General features: G+C 35.5%; 1 protein-coding gene across 1 annotated transcript in view; it reads right to left on the bottom strand.

Annotated features, from left to right (window-relative positions):
* Positions 1 to 13,320, bottom strand: part of CPD (carboxypeptidase D) — a 56,892-nt gene that overhangs the window by 20,105 nt on the left and 23,467 nt on the right. Inside the window, exons 5-11 of the mRNA XM_037495268.2 lie at positions 12,509 to 12,858; positions 11,907 to 12,098; positions 9,481 to 9,648; positions 6,601 to 6,710; positions 2,887 to 2,989; positions 2,265 to 2,407; positions 147 to 316 (exon numbers count right to left, since the gene is read on the bottom strand). Coding sequence (XP_037351165.1) covers positions 147 to 316; positions 2,265 to 2,407; positions 2,887 to 2,989; positions 6,601 to 6,710; positions 9,481 to 9,648; positions 11,907 to 12,098; positions 12,509 to 12,858 — 1,236 coding nt within the window. The remainder of the gene's footprint in view (positions 1 to 146; positions 317 to 2,264; positions 2,408 to 2,886; positions 2,990 to 6,600; positions 6,711 to 9,480; positions 9,649 to 11,906; positions 12,099 to 12,508; positions 12,859 to 13,320) is intronic.

The raw sequence follows: 13,320 nt of genomic DNA, 5'->3' as shown, positions 1-13,320 counted from the left end.
GGTAAGTCAAATGTGTAACCAGTTCTGAACTTATTAGCGTTAAGCTCAAGGTTGCTTGGAAGGCTTTCTAGGGCTTTCTAGCAATACAGAATGAAATCACATTTGTCTTATCTCTAGCACACAATTTCAGAGCCGTAGTCACTCACCCTCGAGCAGAGGCTGTGATTTTATAAATTCCAGGAACCAAGAGACGCCAGTAATCTCCCATTTTGTAAGTAGTCACTGGGTGATTAATTTCAGCAACACTAATAGTGGCATTTAATATACCCCTGCCATCTGTAGCATCTAGTACAAATCCTTTGACACCTTGATGAACCTGGATAAATACAGGGATACCAGATTTTAGTTAATCATCATGAAATTATTTTGGGAGCTCATATCCAAAATAACATTGTTAATAATGGTAAACATGTGAAACAGAAATTTAGGAGTTCAGTATAAAGCTCAACGTAAATGTCCATTACACAAAATATTTTAGCTTCTGAAAGGCTATTTTCTCATAGGACAGTTTTGTCTTTACCATGAGGAATATAAATAACACTGTTTAAAGAGTAGCACATGTGACAACTTCAGAATATAGAACATTTTGCAACAGGGTGGTCCCCAGGAAAGGGGGAGGTTATAGGACAGAGAGAGGGGCAGCCCAAACCCCGCAAACCTGCCTATTCTAAATGGGTTCTGCCATCCGCCGCATCAACACAAAACATAGGAGACTTTAATGGGAAGGAACTTTAATAAAACTAGGAAACAATACAGGTAAGGCAAATAATCTAGTTTCTAAATGAAGCACCCAAAGTTACCCGTCCCCTCGTGGGTAAAAGTCCATCCATATGGGAATGGCGCAGAGCAAGGCCCCAAAGCCTGCCACAAGTCTAAAGCATCTTCCAGTGGGGACCCACAGAAAAGGGTCACAAACAACCGGACAAGCCCGGAAGGAAAAGAGCAAAATCAACATCAAGATAAAAACTGCCATTGTCACCTCCCCACAGGGTCTCACCCACGTCTGTGTCACCCAGTCCACAACCCAAAGACAAGCGCAGTTTCTCCACGTGTCTCTAGGCTCCATGTGCCTCCTCCAGGTCTCCTGGCTCCATCCTGCTTCCTCCCTTCCTCAGTCTCTTCTCCAGCTTCTCCTCTTCCTGCTCAGCTCCACCCTTCCTTGGGTGGGGCAGGGAACCTGGAACCTCCCCCTTTCCTGGGGACCACCCTGTTGCAATCTTACAAGAAAACTGTCCTAGTCTCTTTAAAATGAAAATGTTTTTGAAAAATGAGGACTATTCTATATTAAAGAGATAGAATGATTAAATGCAATGCATAAAACTTGACTAGATCCTGGTTCTTAACTATAGCTATAAAGACATTTTGGGGACAAGATGAGGAAATTGAATATAGACTATGTAGCAGGCAATATTTTAGAATTATTGCTAATTTTCTTAGGTGAGATTATGGCATTAGAGATGGCATGTAGGGAAACATCCTTATTTCCACAAAATGTATTCTCAAATACTCAGGCATAAAATAGCATAATACTTGCAATTAATATTAGATTAGTTCAACAAAAATGTGTATATATATGCAATTTAAATATAAATAAAGCAAATACAGCAAAATGTTAAAAATTGTTAAATCTAGGGGAAGTATTTACTGTATTAGTCTTATTTTTCTGTATATTTAAAATTACTCAGAATGAAATTTTTTTAAAAATTAGTATGTAAATGCCACTCCACTCAGCAAAAGGAATGAAGAAGAAGGATAATTACTGACACAAAGTATTAGTCAGACTACCCTAATAACCATATTAGCATATTTCTTATATTCTTTACCTATTGGCCACCATGAATATCCAAACAAAAGGTAATTAATCATTTCACAGCTAATCACTGGCAAAAAGAAAAATAAAAAATATTTACCCCCATAGCCCATCTTTCTATCATTTGAAAAATGCTTAGGCATGCATCCAATTTATGTTAGCCTTTCATAAAGATTAACTTACCTTTACGTTAGTCTTTATAAAATATAAGGGTAAAAAATTGACCACTTTTTAAGAGTAAAACAGCACTACATTGTTTAATCATTTCAACTCTTCCCATTAATACAAATAAACTTCTAAAATCCATCAATTTCTTTATAAATTACTAAAATATTAGTAGGCTAAATTGGAATTCAAAAGAGTATATTCTAAAATCATTCTCTGAAAATCCTATCTATACACAGAAATCTTCTTGCTCTTAGGAGAAATTTCAGTTTAACTCCTGAATAGTCACCTGCTTCATAAACTGGATGAGTGATCTTCGATTCTGTTCCCAAAATTTTGGCAGCTCATTTTCAAATGGGTATTTCATACAACCTAATTCAATAGTTACTTCAAAGCAATTTGTTTGTAAATAGTTCCAGTCCTGCATACCACCTAAAGGATGAAAAAATTTATATCAGTCTTTCTGAAGATGTTCCAACTAGTTCAGATCCCAAAAGGTAAACAACTTTCCTAGTAAAAAGCAAAAGTCATCTTTTATCAACATCAGCTGAGAAATATTCATGCCTTCTTTTGAGAGTTCTTTGCTGCTTGTGGTTCGGGTAAAACATCCATACATTAATATTGACGAAGAATCCACATGTAGCTTACACTCTTCTTACTAGTACATCTGAGATGTTTTATAATAACCAGAAGTAAAATACAACACTTTCATCAGTTTTAGTTCATTTTACTCAAAACTCAAAGTGTGACAAAGTGTAAAATAGTTGAAAGGTTTATGTGCTCTTAACTACTTAAACAATATTTTAAAAGAATGATTTTTTCTGAAAATTAGAAAAATCAATAGCAATAGCAATTCAGAGGGGACAAAAAATCCACCAAGTTATATGGCCTTGATACAAAATAAGGTTTACCTGGGACATTATACCAGCTAGCTCCATTTGTTATTCCATGAGGAAAATATTCATTAGGGTACATATTCTTACAAGGTCTGCCTTGAAACATCTGGGAATTTTCCTGAAAAAAAAAAAAAATTCTTGCATTTATTTGTATTTGCATCAAAAAACATGGGAAGGATAAGGGAAAATAATAAAAGTAGTTACCAAATAGGGTGTATATAGGGGTGAGAATGGGGTAGTTGGGGCCATAGGAAGCAGTGAGACTTTTCAATGTGTAACTTTCTATGCCATTTTGAATTTTTTTAATATTTTATTTTATATAATTCTTACATCATTTTTCATTTTTGCACAATGTATGCATTTTCATTTTGGTTATATTCCCCATACAATTGCACCACCCCCCTTATTTTGACCCTAGTCCTTCCTCTCCCCGATCCTCCCCCCAACCCCGTAGTGTGTCTCTGGTTTATAGTTGCTTGTTGATTTTGATTTTCACTTTGTATTAATTAGTCTTTTTTCTGGTCCCTTATTTAGGTTTTCTAAATTCCTGCTATGAGTGAGGCCATCCGGTATCTACTTTTTAAAATCAAACTTAATAAACATGCTTTGTAAAAAAAAATGGAGGAACTTTTATTTACTATTCACAATTACAAGTAATATAAAATCCAACCCTCTTCAAAGCAAAAAAAATGTTCATAGTCATACTTTCATTTCATAGTCTTAATAAGGTTAAAGTTCAGAAAAGATAATTCACATATAGTGTAGAATAGGCAGCTTTCTCTCACTTCTGTGGGAAATTTGACTCTGTGCTTAGACTACTACACTTTGCACAATTATCCTGGCACAACTGGTTGCATCTTTTATTGCCCTAAAGACAATATACTGCTCCTCAAAACAGCCCATGTTTGTGTGTCCTCAGCATCTACCACAGAGTCTAGCATAATATGTGTGCATCATAGCATATCTAACGGAGAGTAAGAAAAACTGCCAGGGAATTATAAATAAATGCTATCGAAATCTAGAAAAGAGAGATTATCTCTGACTGAAGTGTCAGGTAAAATATCTTGAAGAAATTGTTATAAAAGGTAGTCAAAATAACATTTCTCTCTTTTGGAAATGGTGGAGGGAAATACAGAAAAACATGAAGAGAAAAATAATAATTTCTCATTTTCCCATCACTGAGAATGAACCATTTTACTTTAAATATATAAGCAACCCTCTTCCATAGACTTAGTATACCAAGTCTTATGAGTCCACCACTCTCTGGTTAAATAAAAATCATTTTAGATGATTGCAGTAATTGTAAGCTTTCTGAGCTTACAATTACAGACTTATGAGTCCACCACTCTCTGGTTAAATAAAAATCATTTTAGATGATTGCAGTAATTGTATACTTTTACTTTGTTTTTTCCCCCCGCTAAAGACTTGCACACATCTTCTATTTCCATCAGTATCTATCAATTTATCCATTTAGTGATATGTTATATAAATATAGTACTATTCTACTACATTAATATAATACACATGTATATCTTTTATAAACATGCAAATAATTTTTAAAAAGTTAAAAGATAAATTAAAAAATTAAATATAATATTTTCTTTTTACACCTTAATGGCCCATCTAGCACACCTTAATGGCCCACTCTGAATACCATATTCTAGGCAGTCGTTATTAATATTTACACTTTATTCTCACTGATTAGGGAGTCAGTGAAGAGCTCAGAAAAAGGATACTAGATAATATATTCATGGATTTAGAAGTTTATTGTAATAAAAATGTGATGTGAAAAATGAACCAAAGCCAGGGAGATTCATCAGATTACTGCTGAAATAATCCAATTGAGGGATAATAAGCACCTGGGAGGCTGTGGCAATTTGATTTTACTATGTACACTTTATTATCTTCATGCTTTTCACTACTCTACTTTGATAATTTTTAAAGACCTAATTAAAACTTTTAATGTAAACAGTTTGACAACTTAAAGACAACTAGGGGTAAGGATGTAGGTGACCAGTCTCAGTATATTTATAAACAAACAACAGAGTTTAAAAGTTACATACCAAGACATTCAAGAATTGATGATCTCTAAGTTTATTTTCTTCTCTTTGTTTGCCTATATTTTATAGTTTATTCTATTTTTTATTTTATTTTATATATTTTTTACATCATTTTTCATTTTGCACAATGTATGCATTTTCATCTTGGTTATAGTCCCCATACAATCCCCACCCCCCTTATTTTGACCCTAATCCCTCCACCCCACCCCATAGTGTATCTCTGGTTTACAGTTGCTTGTTGATTTTGATTTTTACTTTATTATAATATTTTTACAGTAAAGCTTCATTATGTGAAACAATTTTTTAAAGAGGCATTTACATAGTGATAACAGGCAAATTGCCAAGACAGTAAAAATGACTAAGAACACAGTAAGGAATGGTGGGGGGGGGGGCCGCGGGGAATAAGAGATGAAGTTAAGTCAATGAAAGAGAAAAAGAAGAGAGTTTTCTTTTATTACACAATGTAACAGATATCAAGGGGAGAAGACAATAGTGTCAGATTCAGGGGTCAAGAAAGTTTAAAAAAGCAGATTTCGGATAAGCTTTGAGGGAGCACTTCCTGGTAAGATAATGTAGGCAGAAATCAGATGATAAGAAACTGAGGCATGAGAGAACTAGTAGACACTTTTCTTTTGTCTTATTTTGAATTAATTTTAGACTTGCAGTAAGTTGCAAAAAAAGTACTGTTGGTATACCCTTGATCCAGCTTTCTCTAGTGCCAGCATCTTACATAACTACAGTACAATTATCAAAACAAGGAAATTAACACTGATATAATACATTCTATTTAAAGATTACCAGTTTTTCCACCAATGTCCCCTGGAAATTATGTCACAATATACAGTACAAAGCTGCTTTTTTCCCCACTTAATTGAATTTCATTATACTTAAAATATAATTAAATTTATTATAGAAAGATTAGAAAATTCAGGCAAGCAAAATGAAAAGGCATATGAATCTAGAAGTCATCAATCACTTAACATTTTGGTATATAAATTTTAGGACTTTTGGGGCCTATATATGAACTGTGAATGAATATCTCTTAGTCTTCTTTAGTCTACCTAATTGAGATATAGTTCACTAGCCACTCAACTCACCCATTTAAAGTGTACAACTCAATAGTATTTGGAATATTCACTGACTTGTGTAATTATCACCACAGTAAATTTTAAGATATTTTCATCACCCCAAAAGAAACCCATACCCAACACTACCCCCTCTTTTCTCTCCTACCTTTTTCCTGCCTCTCCTTGATTCCAAGTCTTAGGCAACCACCAATCTATTTTGTCTCTGTGAATTTGCCTGTTATGGATACTTTATATAGATGGAATCATATAATACATGGTTGCTTGAGACTGAGACTTATTTGGCATGTTTTCAAGGATCATTCAAGTTGTAGTCTGTATCAGTACTGCATTCCTTTTTATGACTGAATGAAATTCATATTTTTTTATCTACTCATCAATTAATGGACATTTGGGTTATTTCCATTCTTCCACTGTTATGGACAATAGAGGAGCAAAAGCAGTATATAGCTGCCGAAAATGAATCATGAAAGGCCTAACCAAGAAGAAATCACTTTACCTGAGTCTTGAAGGACTTTGTTTTAAGGTATATTTTAAATGAAAAAATTACTTCTATAGCATTTTATGCTTAAGCACAAGCATACCTTGGAATAAGAAAGTGCTATTTGTTGAAACACAGCATCATCTGGTGATTTACTGTATGTGGCAAGCCCTTGTTCATCATCATCAAAAGGGTAGTTAACCACCAAAGAACCTACAAGGGAAAGGAAGAAAATGTATCATGTTGTCTGTTTCAAGATGGATCATTAAAGTAAGCATTTCACGATATTGCCAGAGACAAGAAACCAATGCAATTTCCTAAGACTAATATCCTCAGGCGAAATGTAAAGGTTGCTAATTTCTTCATACTTCGAAACCAAAGTAGATAAGTGAGAAGGGAAGCAAGTGCTTAACACCTAGAAGTTCCTTAAATGGAAAGGTCTTGGGAATTTAACTGAATTTATATGTGTAATATATAAGCCAACACTGAAACTAGAAGTATTAAATGATTTCATATTTTACATTATTTAAAATCAGAAAAATTGAGCAAAATTTGATACTACTCAATAAAATTCAGACATTTATAAGGTAGTGGGATTTTAAAAAAAGAAGGGATCCCTGAAACCCAATTAACCCATCCTCCTCATTCCAGACATGGAATCAAAAAGTTTACATGACTTATATATAGATAACAAAGCAATCTTGACCTACACTCAGAAAAAAGATGCTCACGTTAGAAACTAATCAAATGGAGTTATATGAACATTCATGTACAAGTGTTTGGGTGGACATATATTTTCATTTCTTTTGGGCACATGGTGCCTTTTTTGTGAGTTTAGCAGGTCAGGTAGTTAAGCGTGGATTGTTTGTTTGCTTTCAGCTTGGTGGTGATGCTGTGAGTCCTCTAATTTTATGGTTCTCTTTTCTATCCTGGACAGCCCCACATTTCCCCCTCTTTTCTTTTCTTCCCCCTTACTAACTAATTGCCAAAGGGTCCTCCTTCATTTCTTTTTGCCTTTTTTCTCCCCCAGAAGCTACAAGTTTAGAAGATTTCCCTTTAAATCCTAATTGTGCCTATCCATTCAAATTGTACCAGATATTTTACATTGTATGCACTTTGAAATTTCTTCCCTCTATTTCTCACCTCACTTTTGAACACATGGCCTGTCTTTCCACATTAGACTATAGATTCAGGTAGTGTATTTTCATCTTTTAAACATACTGGAACATAGTAAACTAAACACAATAAATGTAAACAAGCATGCTAGTTTATTTCATATGACAAATACTTCAGTTGTAAACCTAATAAAGTAGTCTAAGGTTGACAGACTGTATCTCTAAGGTGAAATATTTCTAGCCTATCACCTGTTTTTTGTAATTAAAGTTTTATTGACACACAGCCATTTCCACTCTTTTACATATCATCTATGGCTGCTTTCCCTTTCAACATGTGAAAATAAGTAATTCACCATATTCATAGACTGTTGGAGGCGGCCACCCCGCATAGTGAGCAGAAGGGCCTTGACCCGAGTCCCTAAGGCATGTGAAAACACATGTGTCTCGGAGGAAAACCTCTGAGTGACAGGACTTGGTGTTGAGAGCCTGGAAAGTGACCTGCATGGAGTCAGGCTTCTACAACTCCACAGTCTGAGAATAACAAAATGGAGAGACCCTGAGCAATGAGCAGAAGGGCCTTGACCCAAATCTTTAAGGCATGTGAAAACACATGTGTCTCAGAGGAAAACCTCTGAGTGACAGGACTTGGTGTTGAGAGCCTGGAAGTGACCTGCGTACATCTCCACAGTTTGAGAATAACAAAAATAATGAGTGAGCTTCCCAGGCTCTGGCTAGGGGATGATAAGATTATGTGTGTGAGAACTAACCACCTGGTACCCTACTGTCTGAAGTAAATAGATAATAGTAAGAAAATAGACTAATCATTCATACATGTTATCATTATATGGTATGCTTTGATGTTACACCTGCTGCAATTAAAATAGTATATAATGAGCACTAAGACAATAAAGATTTACTGCATGCTGGACATAGCAGTCCCCCATGTCTGATTTCCCTCCCAGTCGTGCCATCACATATCAACTGCAATACTTCTTCTGGACATGCTAACAAATATTGACATTAAGTTACTTCCCCACTAGCTATCATTCCATTCTTTCCCACTGCTCCCCACTCCAGCCTGAGACAATCACTGATCTACTTTCTATCTCTAATGATTTGCCTTTTCTGGACATTTCACAAAAAATACTCACACCATGAATGATCTCTTGTAGTCAGCTTCTATCACCTTAATGTGTTCAAGATTTCTCTATGTTTAAGAAACGCATGCATATGTTTATGTTTCATATGCATGTGTTTCATAAACATAAGCATCAGTACTTCATTCCTTTTTATGGACAACATATTCTATTACATTGTTATATCATACTTTATTTATCCATCTATTAGTTGATGTTACTTGAGTTATTTCTACATTTTGTTTATTATAGTATTATTATGAACATTCAGGACAAGTTTATATGTGGACATGTTTTCAGCTTTCTTGGGTACTGACACCTTCACTCACTCTTATTCATACAACCCTAGTTGGATACTGATGATTTTTAATTTTAATCTCTCATTCTATTTAACTGCTCCATTCCCACGGAATTATAGGAGCTATTCAAGCTCAGACAGTACAAGAAAATGAAGATATTTTGTTGCAGTTAAATATATAGCAGATAAAAGATGATAAAATCTACACATACTAAAAAGATTTATTAAACTTTAAAGAGAATGAGGAGAAGGAAAAACAGCCAGGAAACTGGCTTAAAAAGTAATGAGAAAAGGTCTTTATTATTGTTTACCATACAGCATAACAGGATACCCATCTTTCAAGAAAGCTTAAGATTATAAACAGATAAAATTCTACCAGGATTTTCAAATGCTCTCAACAAGAATTAATTAGTAGAATATCAAGTTGCTATTACCTCCATGCAGGTTTGCTGACAGTACGAATGGAAAGGATTTCATCCAGCTCATTACAGCAATAGTTTCTGGTTGGGTAGGATCTGTGATCTGAACAAACTGGTCTGGGAAATTTCGGTTCAGGTCAAAGTTGTTGCTGTTGTTTCTGCCAATTACACTTAATGAATCTCCTGTATAATAAAGGATTCTAATTTAAGCCATGTTTCATTTATATTTTAATCCAACACATGCTACTTCAAATATCTTATCTCAAAGGTCAATGTGAACTTATTAATGTACACTATAACCAATCACACTATGTTTAAAAAATGCATCTTTTTACACTGTATACTGTACACTGTGTGTCTATATATACATATACAGACACTGTGTGTCTATATATACATAATAGACATGTATTACATGTGTATTATATGTGTATGTATCTTTTTCAGATCTTTTGAACAGAGAGGTAAAATCATTATCTCTCTGTTTTGGCCCTCTGGCCATTCTTTGAGGGGAAAAAGCCAATCATACAAATTATATTTAAGTATTTTTAATTATTAATAATCCACATTACTGGGCCTCCCCGGTGGCGCAGCGGTTGAGCACTGGGTTGCGAAGCTGCCCGCAGCCTCTGCAGCACTGGTTTGATCCCCGGCTGCTCCCGGGCCACCGGAGGAGGGTCCCACATGGCACGCAGACCTCTCCTGCCGCCCGCTGCTCCCCTCAGCAGTGTACTTCGGTCCTTCTGCCTGCTCTGCTCCCTGCTCTGGCTCTGGTGAATTCTCTCACCCTCCCGCGCTTCTGACTGTACCCAGTGCTTGTATAAATAAATAAATAAATAAATCTTTAAAAAAAAAATAAAAATCCACATTACTGACACAATCACAATGTTGAACAGACATTATTAATGAGAGGGGTACTCTATTGTGCTAGTATACGGTTCACTAAGACATCATAAAGAAACAGACTGAATGAAAAGGAGAAAACTGTGGTGTGCTTCACTAAAGTGATCACAAAAAGGTAAAGTTAGTCAACAATATAAGTTGGGGCCTCCCTGGTGGCACAAGAGGTTAAGATACAACCTATGAAGCTATCTGCAGCACTGCATCATGAGTTCGATACCCGGCAAGGGAGCTACCCACATGGCGCAGCAGACCTCTCCTGACTAGCCTGCTCCTCCCCTCAGCAGTGTACTTCAGTCAATCTGCCAGTTCTGTTCCCCACTCTGTCTCCGGTGAATCCTCTCACCCCCCACATCTCAGGCCTGTACCCCAGTACTTGCGTACATAAATAAATAAATCTTTAAAAAAAAGAATATAAGTTGGAAGTCTGCTCTGATGGAAGAGAAAGGGTTCAACTTAAGCTTATTTCATTTAAATATGGGGTAGAAACCCTATTATTGTCATTATAGTGAAAAAAATATTGCAAGTGAATGAAAGAAAACTGTAGTAGAAGGCTCACTAGTGGTTAGTAGTTTCACCTTTCAGAAAGGTCTAGAGGAATGTCTGAGGGATTTGTGAGACTGACAAAGAATGAGGTCCTTAGGGAAAGGGCTTGAACTATATTTGTAAGGATTAACCCAGTCAGTCACTGGTTGATTTTCTCCGAGATCAGTGTGTGAGTAATAAATCATGTGGCTGTATAGTCATATTATGGTACTTATTCTACTTACTGGTATCATTTTCTGGAGGGAATCAACAGGTAGGAAGATATAGACATTCATTCTCCTAGTGAGAGCACTGCCCTTACCATGTTGCCCCAGGAAAGATGGGCATGCATGGAGAATAAATTGGGAGTAAAAACCATGACTGTCTTCAAAAGATATTTGGTTTAATTTTTCACTTATGAGTTAAGGTTCCTAATACAATAATTTAATAAGAATTACTGTCAAAATAGAATAATTTGTAAATATCTTCTATTATTTTTAGTTAGTAAGAGTCACTAGTGAAGAGAACTCCATTAAATATAAACTTTTTCACATAAATTATTGAATGAACTAACCTATCTTACAATAATATAAGAGCTAAACCCAGGCCTCCCCGGTGGCGCAACAGTTGAGTGCTGGGTTGCAAAGCTGCCCGCAGCCTCTGCAGCACCGGTTCGATCCCCGGGTGAGGGTCCCACATGGCGCTCAGACCTCACCTGCCGCCCGCTGCTCCCCTCAGCAGTGTACTTTGTCATTCTGCCTGCTCTGCTCTCCGCTCTGACTCTGATGAATTCTCTCATCCTCCCATGCTTCTGACAGTACCCAGTACTTGTATAAATAAATAAATAAAAATAAATCTTAAAAAAAAAAAAAAAGAGCTAAACTCTAACTAGGAATGACAAGGAAAACAGGACAAAATCCCATGGAAACAACCAGCTAAAATTATCTTCTACTCACAAATCATTAGAACATCTGATAATCAAAAAGTTTAAGCACAAGTAGTGAGCTATGATTTACCTTCCTGGGCCTTTTCATATCCATCAGGATTCATGGATGGCATGAGGTGAATTCTAGTGTTACGAACCAAATCTGTTACTTCAGGGTCTGTTCCAAAGTTCTTACAAAGGTATTCAATAAGGTTCAATAGCACTTCTCGTCCAACCACTTCATTTCCATGCATATTTCCAATGTACTTAAATTCTGGTTCACCTACAAACAGAATAATTACATGAAAGACCTTTTTTCCTTTTCAGTTATCATGGACTCTGTTTTCATCCCAACATATGTTAAAACCCTAAACTAAAAATTTAAAAAAATTAAATTGGCAAAAGCAGCAGAAAAAAAAATCTAAGAAAGTAGCTTCCTTACTAATACATATGTGTATGTGTTACACATATACACAATATGAAAATACCATTAGTAAAAAGAATCCAGTCTGTGCAGCATATTAAGCACTGTCTAACATAATCTAATTAATTGTCTTCTTTTCTGGCAAAAGATTGGTTACATTTTCTTTGTTCCAGTTATACACACTATTAGTGACCTTTCTTGATGAAGCATAGTAATATACAACTCTTGTGAGGTCTGATTGAAATTATCTGTAAGACCACACCAATTACCTGGTTCATGGACACCTGGATTATCAGATATCTCCATTACATAAAGTTCTCTTGACTCTACTGATTTTCCCAATGAATAAAGCCGGGTGATGTTAGGATATTCATTAGCAAATCTTCTCAAGAAGATTTCCATATCAGGGAAATGGTGGTGATGAAAGTCCTTTGGTTGAATTGGCTGGGGGGAGGATTTTGTTTCAGATGGACTATTAAGTATAGCAACTGTGCTAGCAGTTGCTACAACCTCAGTTGTGTCAAGGATTACCGGAGTGACAGTTGGCCGAAGGGAAAAGTTGAGCTTTGTGGCTGGCCCTTCTTTCACTATTATATTATTAACAGTTAGCGGTATATACCTAGGGAGAAAAAAAATTGAAAAAGTAGCAACTTAGAGTTAAATTAAAACACAATGCTTTAACATTATAACAGTACAAAAACCTTTTCATTCTCTTGTACTTGGTGATCTATCAAAGTTCAAATGAAATAAAGACAGATATGTAAATACAAGACTTTCAGGCACATCATCTCATGAATAATTTGTCTACAGAGAGTTATTTCTATTACCATTTTCTCAGGTCTACACATTAGAATATTTACCAAAAATTACACTCAAAGGAAGAGAATATGATAAAAGAGGGAGGTCATTTTGCTACAATACTCAAAGAAGGGATAAATTATCCAATTGTTTGCAGTGCATTATTAAACTGGCATTCAAATTACTTTCCCAAATAGGGATGTTCAAAATTAAAGGTTATCAAGTAAATCATTATCAAAGTGAGCATTCAGAAAGATTTCCAGGGGAGGTAGGAGACTACTTG

Source organism: Talpa occidentalis, unplaced genomic scaffold, assembly GCF_014898055.3.
Source record: "Talpa occidentalis isolate TD23 unplaced genomic scaffold, MPIMG_talOcc4v2.1 talOcc4.7, whole genome shotgun sequence".
Taxonomy (NCBI): Eukaryota; Metazoa; Chordata; class Mammalia; order Eulipotyphla; family Talpidae; genus Talpa; species Talpa occidentalis.
The sequence above is the reverse complement of the archived record's forward strand: the minus strand, read 5'-3'. Positions and strand labels throughout refer to the sequence as shown.